Below are 20,288 nucleotides of genomic sequence, written 5' to 3' on the forward strand. Positions count from 1 at the left end.
TGTGTTGTGTGTGTTGGGTGTGTGTTGTGTGTGTTGCGTGTGTGTTGTGTGTGTTGTGTGTGTATGTTGCGTGTGTGTGTGTTGCGTGTGTTGTGTGTTGTGTGTCTGTTGTGTTGCACTGAGAAGTGGGGAGGAAACTGGAGGGGAGGGGAAGGAGAGGGAAAGGGAGAGGGAGAGGGTCAGAGAAAGGGGAGATGGGGAGGGATAGGGCGATGGGTAGAGGGAGAAGGGGAAGTGGGAGAGAGGGAGGTGTAGGATGGGGAGAGAAGGGAATGGTAGGTCTGGAGGGGTAGGGGAAAGGTAGAGGGAGAGGTGAAGGAGAGAGAGGGGGAGGGGGTGATAGGAGAGGGTTGGGGGGGGGAGATTATATTAAACATTACACTAAACTGTGGCTGGTGTCAACACAGTCAGGGTATAGTTTACACTTCTCATTTATTAACGCAAGTCAGGGTAGGTTAGATCAGGGTAGGTTTGGTCAGGGTAAGTTAGGTCATGGTAGGTTAGGTCATGGTAGGTTAGGTCAGGGTAGGTTAGGTCATGGTAGGTTAGGTCAGGGTAGGTTAGGTCATGGTAGGTTAGGTCAGGGTAGGTTAGATCAGGGTAGGTTAGGTCAGGGTAGGTTAGGTCAGGGTAGGTTAGGTCATGGTAGGTTAGGTCAAGGTAGGTTAGGTCATGGTAGGTTAGGTTATGGTAGGTTAGGTCATGGTAGGTTAGGTCAGGGTAGGTTAGGTCAGGGTAGGTTAGGTCAGGGTAAGTTAGGTCATGGTAGGTTTGGTCAGGGTAAGTTAGGTCATGGTAGGTTAGGTTATGGTAGGTTAGGTCATGGTAGGTTAGGTCAGGGTAGGTTAGGTCAGGGTAGGTTAGGTCAGGGTAGGTTTGGTCAGGGTAAGTTAGGTCATGGTAGGTTAGGTCATGGTCGGTTAGGTCATGGTAGGTTAGGTCAGGGTAGGTTAGGTCAGGGTAGGTTTGGTCAGGGTAAGTTAGGTCATGGTAGGTTAGGTCAGGGTAGGTTAGGTCATGGTAGGTTAGGTCAGGGTAGGTTAGGTCATGGTAGGTTAGGTCAGGGTAGGTTAGATCAGGGTAGGTTAGGTTATGGTAGGTTAGGTCATGGTAGGTTAGGTCAGGGTAGGTTAGGTCACGGTAGGTTAGGTCATGGTAGGTTAGGTCATGGAAGGTTAGGTCATGGTAGGTTAGGTCATGGTAGGTTAAGTCATGGTAGGTTAGGCCAGGGTAGGTTAGGTCATGGTAGGTTAGGTCATGGTAGGTTAGGTCAGGGTAGGTTAGGTCAGGGTAGGTTAGGTCATGGTAGGTTAGATCAGGGTAGGTTAGGTCAGGGTAGGTTAGGTCAGGGTAGGTTAGGTCAGGGTAGGTTAGGTCAGGGTAGGTTAGGTCAGGGTAGGTTAGGTCAGGGTAGGTTAGGTCAGGGTAGGTTAGGTCAGGGTAGGTTAGGTCATGGTAGGCTAGGTCATGGTAGGTTAGGTCAGGGTAGGTTAGGTCAGGGTAGGTTAGGTCATGGTAGATTAGGTCATGGTAGGTTAGATCATGGTAGGTTAGGTCAGGGTAGGTTAGGTCATGGTAGGCTAGGTCATGGTAGGTTAGGTCATGGTAGGTTAGGTCATGGTAGGTTAGGTCAGGGTAGGTTAAGTCATGGTAGGTTAGGTCAGGGTAGGTTAGGTCATGGTAGGTTAGGTCAGGGTAGGTTAGGTCATGGTAGGTTAGGTCATGGTAGGTTAGGTCATGGTAGGTTAGGTCAGGGTAGGTTAGGTTAGGTCTGGGTACATGAGGGATTTTTGCATAGTAGAAGAATGAATAAAATATTACAAGCCCAGTGTTGATCATGTGGTACACGTCTCTACGTTGATAGTTGGGAACCCCAGCAGCGCAGGTCTGGTGGGGGCCTCCTTGATGTCAGCTATCTTAGTTCCCACTGGGCTGTAACAGACCAGGTTACTATAATTAACCCGCCCTCCTGACATATTATTACAGTATGTCAAGGTTATATTATGTGAGACCACGCCCATGACGGTTTCCATGGTTAGCCCTACTTACCTAACACTGCAGCGATTCACTAGGCTTGATGTTGGGATGAAAAGAACTTACCTGGCTCGGTGTAGTGGAAGCCTTGACGTTACCGCGTCGTTGAAGCTGGTATCAATGGCTTGATTGAAGATATGACATTGGACAGCTTCACTTCTTTCGTCACCTGACTTGACCATCTCTTGTCTACAAGTTGTGAAATATATCCATGGATAATGTCCACAGTGTGAAGAGATAACTATTTAACACTGTATCTTTGCTTCCGTTATCCTTAATATTCGTTCAAGCATGAATAAGCGACACAGAGAATGCATGATTTGACCACGAATTTGTTTCTAAGTTATGTGAATGCCAATAATGTTCGCTGATATGTGTGTGATTATTCACAGTAGGAGAGTTTCTGGTGCTCATGCACATAGGAGAGTTTCTGGTGCTCATGCACATATTAGAGTTACGTATTTGTGATATCTTTTCCACATTTCTTCCTGGAGACTGTCAACAAATGACCTGAGTTTCACAAAGTACACACGAACATGGCCGTGAATATTTCTGTTTGAGTGCAGTGCAGCCTAGCTGGCAACCCTCAGTCACTTGCTACATCACTGGTAGAAATCGTTCATGGCAATTGCAGTCCAGATCTTGGAGCTCAGCATGTCTATATGTAGTGGATTTTTTGTTGATATAATATCTACAGGTGCAGGTGCCAGCTCTGACGACTTAGCTGGATCAAAGAATGTGGATTCCTTGACTCCAAGGTTATTGAGTATAATGTCACTAGCTATGTTATCGGGCTTGAGGCATATTACTACATATTTTTAATTGGTTTCCTTAGACAAAGACATGAATATATTATATTGCAGGTTCTCTAGCAGGAGAGGAGATTCAGGTGTACTTGCAAGGATCACATGTCTGCATTACCTACTTTTGATCTAGGTCCAGTTCAGTTGCAATCTAAATCTGCATGGTAAGGAACACGTGTTAAGATATATGGATGATCTGGTATGGAGGTATTGAGGGGACTAGAGTCAGAGTTTGTCAGCCACGCTGGTGTGAAATTCATCAGTGAAAACCAGCATTAGTGGTCACAGTGGTGGCCCATACTAATCTGCCTATGGTGCATAGAAATATAGCTTGGTGGATGAATCCTACTGGAGCCAGCTGGTCCAGTGGTTAGTGCACTGGATTGGGAGTTTTGGGACTCCTCTACCGTGGGTTCAAATCCCAGCCCACCCGTTGTGTGATTTATAAATCTCTCTGGTGTTGCTGCATGTGGACGCACTTGACCGGGTTTAATCCACTACAGACCAGGAACAGTAGAGTGACCTAGCAAGGCCGAAGGGAGACGGGAAAGGGGGGGGATAGGGAAGAGGGGAGTGGAAGGGAGGTGGGATGGATGTTATTGAGAGAGGGAAGAGGAACAAGTGAGAAACAGGGAATGAGAAAGGATGTTAAGGAGGCAGAGGGGTGAGGGAAGGAAGGGTGACAAGGGAATAAAAAGTGAGGAGTGGGGATGAAGTAAGAGGAAGGAGGAGGGGGTGAAGTGAAGAGGAGGAGAAGGGGGTGAAGTGATGGGGAGGAGGAGGAGGGAAAGGTGGAGGGAGAAAGGCATTACATGGGCATCGAACTTTCAGTACTGGTGCTAAAGGTCGTATTCTTAGTCAGCTGCTGAGTTCTGGTTGTGTTGAGTGCTAGGTCAGTGTGACACACACACACACACACACACACACACACACACACACACACACACACACACACACACACTCAGGTGTATATGTTTTAAAAATATTGTAAAAAAACATCTAAAATAAATTGTTGACAGCAAGTGTATATAGAGAGAATAAGACAAATCCAGTGATGTGGCAACATTACTCCTCCCTCTTCTCCCTTCTCGTTCCTCCATCACACTTAGCATCCATCTTCCCAAGACTAAAATTACCCAACACATCACAGCTCACTCAGAACATACCATATTCTCAAGATCAACCCTTCCTTCTTACCCCTGGTTATCGTCCTCTCTTAGCAGCTCCAGAAAGCTGTGGTAGCCGCTCTTCAAAGATTATCATCAAAGTTCTTGTAATAAATGTTGAGAGAATCTGTGATAAAGTTTGACGAAGAAGAAGACCTTGAAATAATCTCTGACATATTATCAATGGCAGAAACGTAATGAATGGGTATTAATAACAGATACAGTATTCCCCATGATGCAACAGATGATAAGAGGGAAGAAAGACAACGTAGGGGACAAGAGCTAATCTAACAAATAAGAATAAAATAAGTGTTGATATTGAAGTATCATAAGGCAGATGGTTCACAGAGAACATTTTTGGAACAACAACAGTAGGAGGAACTAATATTGTAGAAGCAGTAATCAACATTGTGCCAGTAAGCTACAGTAGACCCTGAAAGGAATATGATGATAACAGTAACGCTACCACAAACTTCACTGAGATAGCATCACTAGCAGCCAACGCTGGAAAAGCAAAACTTCTGTTTGAAAAGAGTTAAAAAAGAGACTGGGAGAGATGGACTGGGAGACAAGGAGCTAATGTCGAGAAAACACATGGAAAGACAAACTAGTGAGAGAACTTCCTTGTCCATCACGTTGAAGATCCAAGAAGGATGAGGAGAGATGAACCATCAAGACTAGACTTAGTATTCAGCCTGAGTGATGCTGGCATGGGAGAAGAAGAATACAAAGAGCCTCCAGGAGCAAGTAACCACTGCATCTTGGTTTGGTTTACTTGCTGGAGGCGAGTAAGAACAAGATAATGAAACTGAAATGGAGCAAGAGATAAACACAAAATAAAGGAAAATGTGATTGTAAAATACACAGATAACCCGGACATAAGAGAGAAAAACTCACCACGACGTTTCGGTCCGACAAAGTGTGACTTTGTAAATGGTCCACGTGGGACCGAAACGTCCTTGTGAGAGAGCAAAGGTGACCATTATCACCACCACAAGTTAAACCAGCACCCACACCTCTGACAGCCTCCAGAATCACCCCAACCACTACCACCACGGGGGTCATAGAATACAAAAGCAACAGTGAATGAAGATGACGACCTTGCGAGCACTTAGCTGGAGGAAGGAGGGAGGCAGAGGAGGAGGAGGAGGAGGGAAGGTCAGCAGTGGTGAGGATATTACTGCTGCAACCAGAGTCGTAAAGAACGTCACTCATGGACCTCAACTCACAAGGAGAACTTGCATTAAGTGCCTTCTCTTGGATTACGAAATTCACATTAATGCGGTCTTCCGCCCACGACCGCCCACCTGCGCTCCCGTACACACCTGTAAACACCAAGGTGAGGAACTTTTTTTTTCCCCTTTCAACTCTCCCACGGGTTCAGAATATACTAGTTTTGGTCGGTGATGGCGCCAGAGTTCTGACCACCTGAGAGGAACGTGTATTTTAATGAGTTAGTATGAGGGACGAGGCGCTTACTACTCACCAAGGACCTTTCTTGATTACTTGCTTACATTCTTCCTGTGTTGTGATTGTACATTCTTCCTGTGTTGTGATTGTACATTCTTCCTGTGTTGTGATTGTACATTCTTCCTGTGTTGTGATTGTACATTCTTCCTGTGTTGTGATTGTACATTCTTCCTGTGTTGTGATTGTACATTCTTCCTGTGTTGTGATTGTACATTCTTCCTGTGTTGTGATTGTGCATTCTTCCTGTGTTGTGATTGTACATTCTTCCTGTGTTGTGATTGTACATTCTTCCTGTGTTGTGATTGTACATTCTTCCTGTGTTGTGATTGTACATTCTTCCTGTGTTGTGATTGTACATTCTTCCTGTGTTGTGATTGTACATTCTTCCTGTGTTGTTATTGTACATTCTTCCTGTGTTGTGATTGTACATTCTTCCTGTGTTGTGATTGTACAGTCTTCCTGTGTTGTGATTGTACATTCTTCCTGTGTTGTGATTGTACATTCTTCCTGTGTTGTGATTGTACATTCTTCCTGTGTTGTGATTGTACATTCTTCCTGTGTTGTGATTGTACATTCTTCCTGTGTTGTGATTGTACATTCTTCCTGTGTTGTGATTGTACATTCTTCCTGTGTTGTGATTGTACATTCTTCCTGTGTTGTGATTGTACATTCTTCCTGTGTTGTGATTGTACATTCTTCCTGTGTTGTGATTGTACATTCTTCCTGTGTTGTGATGCTGCTCAAGAGAAATATAATAACTAACAGCATGTGAAGAACGGTAGGTAGCTGAAGCTTCAGAAGCGTAATTAGTTGGTTGTTAGATAGTGGTGACACGTTGTAGTTAGTACAGAAACAGGGTAGTTAGTAGTGAAGTGGTGTGGTTAGTGTTGAAGTTAGTGTAGAGGCAGAACGACACTATCGAAGGCCTTTGTCCCGCCCCGAGCAAGGGCATGTCAGTGTCTCACAAGGCTTCTCACAACCTTCAGCAGCGCCGCTTGCGACACAGCGCTGCCTGCGACACAGCACCGCCTGCGACACAGCTGTACTCACACCTCGCACAGCCTCCCGCAGCGCCGCCTGCGACACAGCTGTACCCACACCTCGCGCAGCCTCCCGCAGCGCCGCCTGCGACACAGCTGTACCCACACCTCGCACAGCCTCCCGCAGCGCCGCCTGCGACACAGCTGTACCCACACCTCGCGCAGCCTCCCGCAGCGCCGCCTGCGACACAGCTGTACCCACACCTCGCACAGCCTCCCGCAGCGCCGCCTGCGACACAGCTGTACCCACACCTCGCGCAGCCTCCCGCAGCGCCGCCTGCGACACAGCTGTACCCACACCTCGCGCAGCCTCCCGCAGCGCCGCCTGCGACACAGCTGTACCCACACCTCGCACAGCCTCCCGCAGCGCCGCCTGCGACACAGCTGTACCCACACCTCGCACAGCCTCCCGCAGCGCCGCCTGCGACACAGCTGTACCCACACCTCGCACAGCCTCCCGCAGCGCCGCCTGCGACACAGCTGTACCCACACCTCGCACAGCCTCCCGCAGCGCCGCCTGCGACACAGCTGTACCCACACCTCGCACAGCCTCCCGCAGCGCCGCCTGCGACACAGCTGTACCCACATCTCGCACAGCCTCCCGCAGCACCGCCTGCGACACAGCTGTACCCACACCTCGCACAGCCTCCCGCAGCGCCGCCTGCGACACAGCTGTACCCACACCTCGCGCAGCCTCCCGCAGCGCCGCCTGCGACACAGCTGTACCCACACCTCGCGCAGCCTCCCGCAGCGCCGCCTGCGACACAGCTGTACCCACACCTCGCACAGCCTCCCGCAGCGCCGCCTGCGACACAGCGCCGCCTGCGACACAGCTGTACCCACACCTCGCACAGCCTCCCGCAGCGCCGCCTGCGACACAGCTGTACCCACACCTCGCACAGCCTCCCGCAGCGCCGCCTGCGACACAGCTGTACCCACACCTCGCACAGCCTCCCGCAGCGCCGCCTGCGACACAGCTGTACCCACACCTCGCACAGCCTCCCGCAGCGCCGCCTGCGACACAGCTGTACCCACACCTCGTGCAGCCTCCCGCAGCGCCGCCTGCGACACAGCTGTACCCACACCTCGCGCAGCCTCCCGCAGCGCCGCCTGCGACACAGCTGTACCCACACCTCGCACAGCCTCCCGCAGCGCCGCCTGCGACACAGCTGTACCCACACCTCGCACAGCCTCCCGCAGCGCCGCCTGCGACACAGCTGTACCCACACCTCGCACAGCCTCCCGCAGCGCCGCCTGCGACACAGCTGTACCCACACCTCGCGCAGCCTCCCGCAGCGCCGCCTGCGACACAGCTGTACCCACACCTCGCGCAGCCTCCCGCAGCGCCGCCTGCGACACAGCTGTACCCACACCTCGCACAGCCTCCCGCAGCGCCGCCTGCGACACAGCTGTACCCACACCTCGCGCAGCCTCCCGCAGCGCCGCCTGCGACACAGCTGTACCCACACCTCGCGCAGCCTCCCGCAGCGCCGCCTGCGACAAAGCTGTACCCACACCTCGCGCAGCCTCCCGCAGCGCCGCCTGCGACACAGCTGTACCCACACCTCGCGCAGCCTCCCGCAGCGCCGCCTGCGACACAGCTGTACCCACACCTCGCACAGCCTCCCGCAGCGCCGCCTGCGACACAGCTGTACCCACACCTCGCGCAGCCTCCCGCAGCGCCGCCTGCGACACAGCGCCGCCTGCGTCCTACCTGGAAGCCTTTAAATAACAAAACAACACAACAAATAACCCGCATATGCGAGAAAGGAGCTTACAACGACGTTTCTATCCAACTTGGACGATTTAAAAAGTCAGAGTAACAACAAGGAGAAAAGGGAGGTGTATATATAGGCCAGCAGACAGAGACGGGAACAAGAGGTAGAAGGAAAGGTGGAAGAGAGGCAGTGGTAGAGGTACTAGTGGCAGCTAGAGTCAGTCAAAAACTAAGAGGAGTCCATAAATAAGAAAGTCGGACCGAAACGTCGTCGTCAGCTGTGCTCTTCTATGTGCGGGTTATTTGTGTACTAAGAGGAGCACTGCAAGGGAGCTAGGGGCGCAAAAGGGAGCTAGGGGCCCACAGAGAGGCTAGAGGCCCATATAAGGTAGGAACAAGAACACAGATGGGGGGGGATAATGATAATGGACAAAATACTCAAGGCAGATGAAAGAAACCCCAAAGGGGAGAGAGGAAAGAGGAAAGGGAGGAAGGGAGAAGCAGCAGCAGCGGCAGCAGCGGCAGCAGCGGCAGCGGCAGCAGCGGCAGCAGCAGCAGCGGCAGCAGCAGCAGCGGCAGCAGCGGCAGCAGCGGCAGCAGAGGCAGCAGCGGCAGCAGCGGCAGCAGAGGCAGCAGCGGCAGCAGCAGCAGCGGCAGCAGCGGCGGCAGAGGGTGAGGATGTAGGGAGAGGATGGAGGGTGAGGATGGAGGGTGAGGATGTAGGGTGAGGATGGAGGGTGAGGATGTAGGGAGAGGATGGAGGGTGAGGATGGAGGGTGAGGATGTAGGGTGAGGATGTAGGGTGAGGATGAGGGGTGAGGATGAGGGGTGAGGATGAGGGGTGAGGATGAGGGGTGAGGATGAGGGGTGAGGATGGAGGGTGAGGATGAGGGGTGAGGATGAGGGGTGAGGATGAGGGGTGATGATGGAGGGTGAGGATGTAGGGAGAGGATGGAGGGTGAGGATGGAGGGTGAGGATGTAGGGTGAGGATGGAGGGTGAGGATGTAGGGAGAGGATGGAGGGTGAGGATGGAGGGTGAGGATGTAGGGAGAGGATGGAGGGTGAGGATGGAGGGTGAGGATGTAGGGTGAGGATGGAGGGTGAGGATGTAGGGAGAGGATGGAGGGTGAGGATGGAGGGTGAGGATGTAGGGTGAGGATGTAGGGTGAGGATGAGGGGTGAGGATGAGGGGTGAGGATGGAGGGTGAGGATGTAGGGTGAGGATGGAGGGTGAGGATGTAGGGAGAGGATGGAGGGTGAGGATGGAGAGTGAGGATGTAGGGTGAGGATGGAGGGTGAGGATGTAGGGAGAGGATGTAGGGAGAGGATGGAGGGTGAGGATGGAGGGTGAGGATGGAGAGTGAGGATGGAGGATCAGAGTGTAAGTATGTTAGAGTGTGAGAGTGAAAGTATGTTAGAGTGTGAGAGTGTAAGTATGTTAGGGTGTGAGAGTGAAAGTATGTTAGAGTGTGAGAGTGTAAGTATGTTAGGGTGTGAGAGTGAAAGTATGTTAGAGTGTGAGAGTGAAAGTATGTTAGAGTGTGAGAGTGTAAGTATGTTAGAGTGTGAGAGTGAAAGTATGTTAGAGTGTGAGAGTGTAAGTATGTTAGAGTGTGAGAGTGAAAGTATGTTAGAGTGTGAGAGTGTAAGTATGTTAGAGTGTGAGAGTGAAAGTATGTTAGAGTGTGAGAGTGTAAGTATGTTAGGGTGTGAGAGTGAAAGTATGTTAGAGTGTGAGAGTGTAAGTATGTTAGGGTGTGAGAGTGAAAGTATGTTAGAGTGTGAGAGTGAAAGTATGTTAGAGTGTGAGAGTGTAAGTATGTTAGAGTGTGAGAGTGAAAGTATGTTAGAGTGTGAGAGTGTAAGTATGTTAGAGTGTGAGAGTGAAAGTATGTTAGAGTGTGAGAGTGTAAGTATGTTAGAGTGTGAGAGTGAAAGTATGTTAGAGTGTGAGAGTGAAAGTATGTTAGAGTGTGAGAGTGTAAGTATGTTAGGGTGTGAGAGTGAAAGTATGTTAGAGTGTGAGAGTGTAAGTATGTTAGAGTGTGAGAGTGAAAGTATGTTAGAGTGTGAGAGTGTAAGTATGTTAGAGTGTGAGAGTGAAAGTATGTTAGAGTGTGAGAGTGTAAGTATGTTAGAGTGTGAGAGTGAAAGTATGTTAGAGTGTGAGAGTGAAAGTATGTTAGAGTGTGAGAGTGTAAGTATGTTAGGGTGTGAGAGTGAAAGTATGTTAGAGTGTGAGAGTGTAAGTATGTTAGGGTGTGAGAGTGAAAGTATGTTAGAGTGTGAGAGTGTAAGTATGTTAGGGTGTGAGAGTGAAAGTATGTTAGAGTGTGAGAGTGAAAGTATGTTAGAGTGTGAGAGTGTAAGTATGTTAGAGTGTGAGAGTGTAAGTATGTTAGAGTGTGAAAGTGAAAGTATGTTAGAGTGTGAAAGTGAAAGTATGTTAGAGTGTGAGAGTGTAAGTATGTTAGAGTGTGAGAGTGAAAGTATGTTAGAGTGTGAGAGTGAAAGTATGTTAGAGTGTGAGAGTGTAAGTATGTTAGAGTGTGAGAGTGTAAGTATGTTAGAGTGTGAGAGTGAAAGTATGTTAGAGTGTGAGAGTGTAAGTATGTTAGAGTGTGAGAGTGTAAGTATGTTAGAGTGTGAGAGTGTAAGTATGTTAGAGTGTGAGAGTGTAAGTATGTTAGAGTGTGAGAGTGTAAGTATGTTAGAGTGTGAGAGTGTAAGTATGTTAGAGTGTGAGAGTGTAAGTATGTTAGAGTGTGAGAGTGAAAGTATGTTAGAGTGTGAGAGTGTAAGTATGTTAGAGTGTGAGAGTGTAAGTATGTTAGAGTGTGAGAGTGTAAGTATGTTAGAGTGTGAGAGTGAAAGTATGTTAGAGTGTGAGAGTGTAAGTATGTTAGAGTGTGAGAGTGTAAGTATGTTAGAGTGTGAGAGTGTAAGTATGTTAGAGTGTGAGAGTGTAAGTATGTTAGAGTGTGAGAGTGTAAGTATGTTAGAGTGTGAGAGTGTAAGTATGTTAGAGTGTGAGAGTGTAAGTATGTTAGAGTGTGAGAGTGTAAGTATGTTAGAGTGTGAGAGTGTAAGTATGTTAGAGTGTGAGAGTGTAAGTATGTTAGAGTGTGAGAGTGTAAGTATGTTAGAGTGTGAGAGTGTAAGTATGTTAGAGTGTGAGAGTGTAAGTATGTTAGAGTGTGAGAGTGTAAGTATGTTAGAGTGTGAGAGTGTAAGTATGTTAGAGTGTGAGAGTGTAAGTATGTTAGGGTGTGAGAGTGTAAGTACGTTAGAGTGTGAGAGTGAAAGTATGTTAGAGTGTGAGAGTGTAAGTATGTTAGAGTGTAAGTATGTTAGAGCGTGAGAGTGTAAGTATGTTAGAGTGTGAGAGTGAAAGTATGTTAGAGTGTGAGAGTGTAAGTATGTTAGAGTGTGAGAGTGTAAGTATGTTAGAGTGTGAGAGTGTAAGTATGTTAGAGTGTGAGAGTGAAAGTATGTTAGAGTGTGAGAGTGTAAGTATGTTAGAGTGTAAGTATGTTAGAGCGTGAGAGTGTAAGTATGTTAGAGTGTGAGAGTGAAAGTATGTTAGAGTGTGAGAGTGTAAGTATGTTAGAGTGTAAGTATGTTAGAGCGTGAGAGTGTAAGTATGTTAGAGTGTAAGTATGTTAGAGTGTGAGAGTGTAAGTATGTTAGAGTGTGAGAGTGAAAGTATGTTAGAGTGTGAGAGTGTAAGTATGTTAGAGTGTAAGTATGTTAGAGCGTGAGAGTGTAAGTATGTTAGAGTGTGAGAGTGAAAGTATGTTAGAGTGTGAGAGTGTAAGTATGTTAGAGTGTAAGTATGTTAGAGCGTGAGAGTGTAAGTATGTTAGAGTGTGAGAGTGTAAGTATGTTAGGGTGTGAGAGTGAAAGTATGTTAGAGTGTGAGTGTGAAAGTATGTTAGAGTGTGAGAGTGTAAGTATGTTAGAGTGTAAGTATGTTAGAGCGTGAGAGTGTAAGTATGTTAGAGTGTGAGAGTGAAAGTATGTTAGAGTGTGAGAGTGAAAGTATGTTAGAGTGTGAGAGTGTAAGTATGTTAGAGTGTGAGAGTGTAAGTATGTTAGAGTGTAAGTATGTTAGAGCGTGAGAGTGTAAGTATGTTAGAGTGTGAGAGTGAAAGTATGTTAGAGTGTGAGAGTGAAAGTATGTTAGAGTGTGAGAGTGTAAGTATGTTAGAGTGTGAGAGTGAAAGTATGTTAGAGTGTGAGAGTGTAAGTATGTTAGAGTGTGAGAGTGAAAGTATGTTAGAGTGTGAGAGTGAAACTATGTTAGAGTGTGAGAGTGTAAGTATGTTAGGGTGTGAGAGTGAAAGTATGTTAGAGTGTGAGAGTGTAAGTATGTTAGGGTGTGAGAGTGAAAGTATGTTAGAGTGTGAGAGTGTAAGTATGTTAGGGTGTGAGAGTGAAAGTATGTTAGAGTGTGAGAGTGAAAGTATGTTAGAGTGTGAGAGTGTAAGTATGTTAGAGTGTGAGAGTGTAAGTATGTTAGAGTGTGAAAGTGAAAGTATGTTAGAGTGTGAAAGTGAAAGTATGTTAGAGTGTGAGAGTGTAAGTATGTTAGAGTGTGAGAGTGAAAGTATGTTAGAGTGTGAGAGTGAAAGTATGTTAGAGTGTGAGAGTGTAAGTATGTTAGAGTGTGAGAGTGTAAGTATGTTAGAGTGTGAGAGTGAAAGTATGTTAGAGTGTGAGAGTGTAAGTATGTTAGAGTGTGAGAGTGTAAGTATGTTAGAGTGTGAGAGTGTAAGTATGTTAGAGTGTGAGAGTGTAAGTATGTTAGAGTGTGAGAGTGTAAGTATGTTAGAGTGTGAGAGTGTAAGTATGTTAGAGTGTGAGAGTGTAAGTATGTTAGAGTGTGAGAGTGAAAGTATGTTAGAGTGTGAGAGTGTAAGTATGTTAGAGTGTGAGAGTGTAAGTATGTTAGAGTGTGAGAGTGTAAGTATGTTAGAGTGTGAGAGTGAAAGTATGTTAGAGTGTGAGAGTGTAAGTATGTTAGAGTGTGAGAGTGTAAGTATGTTAGAGTGTGAGAGTGTAAGTATGTTAGAGTGTGAGAGTGTAAGTATGTTAGAGTGTGAGAGTGTAAGTATGTTAGAGTGTGAGAGTGTAAGTATGTTAGAGTGTGAGAGTGTAAGTATGTTAGAGTGTGAGAGTGTAAGTATGTTAGAGTGTGAGAGTGTAAGTATGTTAGAGTGTGAGAGTGTAAGTATGTTAGAGTGTGAGAGTGTAAGTATGTTAGAGTGTGAGAGTGTAAGTATGTTAGAGTGTGAGAGTGTAAGTATGTTAGAGTGTGAGAGTGTAAGTATGTTAGAGTGTGAGAGTGTAAGTATGTTAGGGTGTGAGAGTGTAAGTATGTTAGAGTGTGAGAGTGAAAGTATGTTAGAGTGTGAGAGTGTAAGTATGTTAGAGTGTAAGTATGTTAGAGCGTGAGAGTGTAAGTATGTTAGAGTGTGAGAGTGAAAGTATGTTAGAGTGTGAGAGTGTAAGTATGTTAGAGTGTGAGAGTGTAAGTATGTTAGAGTGTGAGAGTGTAAGTATGTTAGAGTGTGAGAGTGAAAGTATGTTAGAGTGTGAGAGTGTAAGTATGTTAGAGTGTAAGTATGTTAGAGCGTGAGAGTGTAAGTATGTTAGAGTGTGAGAGTGAAAGTATGTTAGAGTGTGAGAGTGTAAGTATGTTAGAGTGTAAGTATGTTAGAGCGTGAGAGTGTAAGTATGTTAGAGTGTAAGTATGTTAGAGTGTGAGAGTGTAAGTATGTTAGAGTGTGAGAGTGAAAGTATGTTAGAGTGTGAGAGTGTAAGTATGTTAGAGTGTAAGTATGTTAGAGCGTGAGAGTGTAAGTATGTTAGAGTGTGAGAGTGAAAGTATGTTAGAGTGTGAGAGTGTAAGTATGTTAGAGTGTAAGTATGTTAGAGCGTGAGAGTGTAAGTATGTTAGAGTGTGAGAGTGTAAGTATGTTAGGGTGTGAGAGTGAAAGTATGTTAGAGTGTGAGAGTGAAAGTATGTTAGAGTGTGAGAGTGTAAGTATGTTAGAGTGTAAGTATGTTAGAGCGTGAGAGTGTAAGTATGTTAGAGTGTGAGAGTGAAAGTATGTTAGAGTGTGAGAGTGAAAGTATGTTAGAGTGTGAGAGTGTAAGTATGTTAGAGTGTGAGAGTGAAAGTATGTTAGAGTGTGAGAGTGTAAGTATGTTAGAGTGTGAGAGTGTAAGTATGTTAGAGTGTGAGAGTGTAAGTATGTTAGAGTGTGAGAGTGTAAGTATGTTAGAGTGTGAGAGTGTAAGTATGTTAGAGTGTAAGTATGTTAGAGTGTGAGAGTGTAAGTATGTTAGAGTGTAAGTATGTTAGAGTGTAAGTATGTTAGAGTGTAAGTATGTTAGAGTGTAAGTATGTTAGAGTGTGAGAGTGTAAGTATGTTAGAGTGTAAGTATGTTAGAGTGTAAGTATGTTAGAGTGTATGTATGTTAGAGTGTAAGTATGTTAGAGTGTAAGTATGTTAGAGTGTAAGTATGTTAGAGTGTAAGTATGTTAGAGTGTAAGTATGTTAGAGTGTAAGTATGTTAGAGTGTAAGTATGTTAGAGTGTAAGTATGTTAGAGTGTAAGTATGTTAGAGTGTAAGTATGTTAGAGTGTAAGTATGTTAGAGTGTAAGTATGTTAGAGTGTAAGTATGTTAGAGTGTAAGTATGTTAGAGTGTAAGTATGTTAGAGTGTAAGTATGTTAGAGTGTAAGTATGTTAGAGTGTAAGTATGTTAGAGTGTAAGTATGTTAGAGTGTAAGTATGTTAGAGTGTAAGTATGTTAGAGTGTAAGTATGTTAGAGTGGGAACAAGCAGTGAGAGTAAGAGAAGTTATGGGTGAAAGGAACAGTGTTCCAACAACCAGCAATGCTGTTACTGCTGTTGCTGCTGCTGTTACTGCTGTAAAACACAAATGCTGCGTGAAACAGCACTGAGTGGGAACACTAACAATACTGCTTCATGCCGTCCCTATGACACAGCGTGTCCCAGATCATGGATTTTGGAGCGAGGTCACTCCCGCCTCTTGGAAAATTCCTTTGTAAAGTCCACGTAAATCTTCTAGGCTCGTAATCCAACGTAAATCTTCTAGGCTCGTAATCCAACGTAAATCTTCTAGGCTCGTAATCCAACGTAAATCTTCTAGGCTCGTAATCCATCCCAGTGAAAAAAACAAAAAAACAGAGGAATTGAGACATAGCTAAACAGAGATACAAGTGAGAAATGAATGTGAGATGCTGACGCTACTGTAACCATAGAGACAAAATATTGTTTCTGGAGTTATGAAACGTAGTTTAAACTTTATGAGTTAACATATAAATAACCTGCACATAGGAGAGAGGAGCTTATCACGACGTTTCGGTCCGATTTAGATCATTTACAAATCACGTAAACACAGAGAGAGGGAGCCAGTATGTGCAGGCGACGGAGACAGAGACGGGACCAAGAGAGGAAGACAATGAAGTGGTAGTGGGGGTAAGGCTGGTAGTAGACGTAGTAGTAGACGTAGTAGTAGACGTAGTAGTAGACGTAGTAGTAGACGTAGTAGTAGACGTAGTAGTAGAAAGTTGGGAGAGTAGTTTTAGTGGCACTACTACTACTACCACTACTACTGGTCTCGTCTCTACCCGCCCTCTCCTATATATACTGGCTGCCTCTCGCTTTTGCGTTATGCGTGACTTTGTAAATGATCCAGGTCGGACCGAAACGTTGTGGTAAGTTTCTCTCTCTTATGCGCGGGTTATTTGCGTATTGTTCCAGTCACGGTATTGTTCCTGTCACGGTATTGTTCCAGTCACGGTATTGTTTCTGTCACGGTATTGTTCCAGTCACGGTATTGTTCCTGTCACGGTATTGTTCCAGTCACGGTATTATTCCAGTCACGGTATTGTTCCAGTCACGGTATTGTTCCAGTCACGGTATTGTTCCAGTCACGGTATTGTTCTAGTCACGGTATTGTTCCTGTCACGGTATTGTTCCAGTCACGGTATTGTTCTAGTCACGGTATTGTTCCTGTCACGGTATTGTTCCAGTCATGGTATTGTTACTGTCACGGTATTGTTCCAGTCACGGTATTGTTCCAGTCACGGTATTGTTCCAGTCACGGTATTGTTCCAGTCACGGTATTATTCCAGTCACGGTATTATTCCAGTCACGGTATTGTTTCAGTCACGGTATTGTTCCAGTCACGGTATTGTTCCAGTCACGGTATTGTTCCAGTCACGGTATTGTTCCAGTCACGGTATTGTTCCAGTCACGGTATTGTTCCAGTCACGGTATTGTTCCAGTCACGGTATTGTTCCAGTCACGGTATTGTTCCAGTCACGGTATTGTTCCAGTCACGGTATTGTTCCAGTCACGGTATTGCGCCTTTTTTGACTCCATCTCAGAGCCACAAGGACTTAAGTAAGAGTTTAGCGGCTTCGTCTTGACCCAGTGGTAAACACCTGTGTTAGTTAACACCAGTGGTAGTTAACACCAGTGGTAGTTAACACCAGTGGTAGTTAACACCAGTGGTAGTTAACACCAATGGTCGTTAACACTAGTGGTAGTTAACACCGGTGGTAGCTAACATCAGTGGTAGTTAACACTAGTGGTAGTTAACGCCAGTGGTAATCACCAGTGGTAGTTAAAACCAGTGGTAGTTATCACTAGTGGTAATTATCACCAGTGGTAGTCATCAGTTGATGACTGACTCATTCTCTAGGTGGTTAACTGGTATGAGTCGAGAAATAATAATGAGCTCTTCAGATAATCAGTGTCAGTGTGTCTTGTCTGGGCTGGGATCCTTAAGTGCTACTAACACCTGAGTATCCGCTGCACCTGTTCACCCACCAGTGAACAGAGGCAGCAGGTGTAAAGTGAGTTGTTCATAAGTCGCGCCTAGCCCGGGAATCGAACTCAGGATCTTTGGGTTGTGTATTGCAAGCACTAGCCACCGAGCTACAAGCTTGAGCTTACAACCAATTTGTTCCTCCAGGAGTCCTTGACTACTGAACTTTGCTGTCTCAAGGTTACCTGAGCGCCCCTTACTAATGACCTCTCTCTCTCTGCCCCACAGACTACCCGGGCATGTGCTGGATAGCCAAGCAGAACAAGTCCTTCCCAGACGGTGGGCAGTGGCAGGAACCCAACTGTATGCGAGCCACCTGTCTCTCCTACAAGTCCAGCCTCTACGTTGAGTACGCCACGTAAGTTCACACACACACACACATACACACCATTGTGATAACCCATGGTGATAACCCATGGTGATAACTCATGGAGATAACTCATGGTGATGACCCATGGTGATAACCCATGGTGATAACTCATAGTTATAACCCAGGTGATAACCCATGGTGATAACTCACGATGATAACTCATGGTGATAACCCATGGTGATAACTCATGGTGATAACTCATGGTGATAACCCATGGTGATAACCCATGGTGATAACTCATGGTGATATCCCATGGTGATAACCCATGGTGATAACCCATGGTGATAACCCATTGTGATAACCCATGATGATAACCCAAGGTGATAACCCATGGTGATAACCCATAGTGATAACCCATGGTGATAACCCATGGTGATAACCCAAGGTGATAACCCATGGTGATAACTCATGGTGATAACCTATGGTGATAACCCAAGGTGATAACCCAAGGTGATAACCCATGGTGATAACCCATAGTGATAACCCATGGCGATAACCCATGGTGATAACCCAAGGTGATAGCCCATGGTGATAACCCATAGTGATAACTCATGGTGATAACCTATGGTGATAACCAAAGGTGATAACTCATGCTGATAACCTATGGTGATAACCCAAGGTGATAACCCATGGTTATAACCCATGGTGATAACTCATTATGATAACCTATGGTGATAACCCAAGGTGATAACACATGGTGATAACCCAAGGTGATAACCCATGGTGATAACCCATGGTGATAATCCATGGTGATAACCCAGTGCTATAACCCATGGTGATAACCCATGGTGATAACCTAAGGTGATAACCTATGGTGGTAATCCAGTGTTAGAACCCATGGTGATAAACCATGGTGATAACCCAAGGTGATAACACATGTTGGTAACCCAGTGTTATAACCCATGGTGATAACCCGTGGTGATAACCCATGGTGATAACCCATGGTGATAACCAATGGTGATAACCCAATGTGATAACCCTTGGTGATAACCCATAGTGATAACCAATGATGATAACCCAAGGTGATAACCCATGGTGATAACCCAGTGTTATAACCCATGGTGATAATCCATGGTGATAACCCAAGGTGATAACCTGTGGTGATAACCCATGGTGATAGCCCAGTGTTATAACCCATGGTGATAACCCAGTGTTGTAATCCATGGTGATAACCCAGTGTTATAACCCATGGTGATAACCCAGTGTTATAACCCATGGTGATAACCCAGTGTTATAACCCATGGTGATAACCCATTATTACAACCCATGGTGATAACCCAGTGTTATAACCCATGGTGATAACCCAGTGTTAAAACCCATGGTGATAACCCAGTGTTATAACCCATGGTGATAACCCAGTGTTATAACCTATAGTGATAACCCAGTGTCATAACCCGTGGTGATAACCCAGTGTTATAACCCATGGTAATAACCAAGTGTTATAACCCATGGTCATAACCCAGTGTTATATCCCATGGTGATAACCCAGCGTTATAACCCATGTTCATAACCCAGTGTTATAACCCATGGTGATAACCCAGTGTTATAACCCATGGTGATAACCCAGTGTTATAATCAATGGTGATAACCCAGTGTTATAACCCATGGTGATAACCCAGTGTTATATCCCATGGTGATAACCCAGTGTTATAACCCATGGTCATAGCCCAGTGTTATAACCTTTGGTCATAACCCAGTGTTATAACCCATGGTCATAACCCAGTGTTATAACCCATGGTCATAACCCAGTGTTATAACCCATGGTGATAACCCCGTGTTATAACCCATGGTGATAACCCAGTGTTATAACCCATGGTGATAACCCAGTGTTATAACCCATGGTGATAACCCAGTGTTATAACCCATGGTGATAACCCAGTGTTATATCCAATGGTGATAACCCAGTGTTATAACCCATGGTGATAACCCAGTGTTATAACCCATGGTGATAACCCAGTGTCATAACCCATGGTGATAACCCAGTGTTATAACCCATGGTGATAACCCAGTGTTATAACCCATGGTGATAACCCAGTGTTATAACCCATGGTGATAACCCAGTGTTAAAACCCATGGTGATAACCCAGTGTTATATCCCATGGTGATAACCCAGTGTTATAACCCATGGTGATAACCCAGTGTTATAACCCATGGTGATAACCCAGTGTTATATCCCATGGTGATAACCCAGTGTTATAACCCATGGTGATAACATAGTGTTATAACCCATGGTGATAACCCAGTGTTATATCACATGGTGATAACCCAGTGTTATAACCCATGGTCATAGGCCAGTGTTATAACCTTTGGTCATAACCCAGTGTTATAACCCATGGTCATAACCCAGTGTTATAACCCATGGTCAAAACCCAGTTTTATAACCCATGGTGATAACCCCGTGTTATAACCCATGGTGATAACCCAGTGTTATAACCCATGGTGATAACCCAGTGTTATAACCCATGGTGATAACCCAGTGTTATAACCCATGGTGATAACCCAGTGTTATATCCAATGGTGATAACCCAGTGTTATAACCCATGGTGATAACCCAGTGTTATAACCCATGGTGATAACCCAGTGTCATAACCCATGGTGATAACCCAGTGTTATAACCCATGGTGATAACCCAGTGTTATAACCCATGGTGATAACCCAGTGTTATAACCCATGGTGATAACCCAGTGTTAAAACCCATGGTGATAACCCAGTGTTATATCCCATGGTGATAACCCAGTGTTATAACCCATGGTGATAAACCAGTGTTATAACCCATGGTGATAACCCAGTGTTATATCCCATGGTGATAACCCAGT

At 45.7% G+C, this 20,288-nt stretch overlaps 1 protein-coding gene across 1 annotated transcript in view; it reads left to right on the plus strand.

The window, feature by feature from the left end:
* LOC128690654 (U-scoloptoxin(16)-Er13a) overlaps positions 1-20,288 on the plus strand; it is a 63,801-nt gene that overhangs the window by 20,302 nt on the left and 23,211 nt on the right. The window contains exon 2 of the mRNA XM_053779392.2: positions 17,331-17,460. Within this exon, the coding sequence (XP_053635367.1) occupies positions 17,331-17,460 (130 nt within the window). The remainder of the gene's footprint in view (positions 1-17,330; positions 17,461-20,288) is intronic.

This window comes from Cherax quadricarinatus, chromosome 29 (genome assembly GCF_038502225.1).
Source record: "Cherax quadricarinatus isolate ZL_2023a chromosome 29, ASM3850222v1, whole genome shotgun sequence".
NCBI lineage: Eukaryota > Metazoa > Arthropoda > Malacostraca > Decapoda > Parastacidae > Cherax > Cherax quadricarinatus.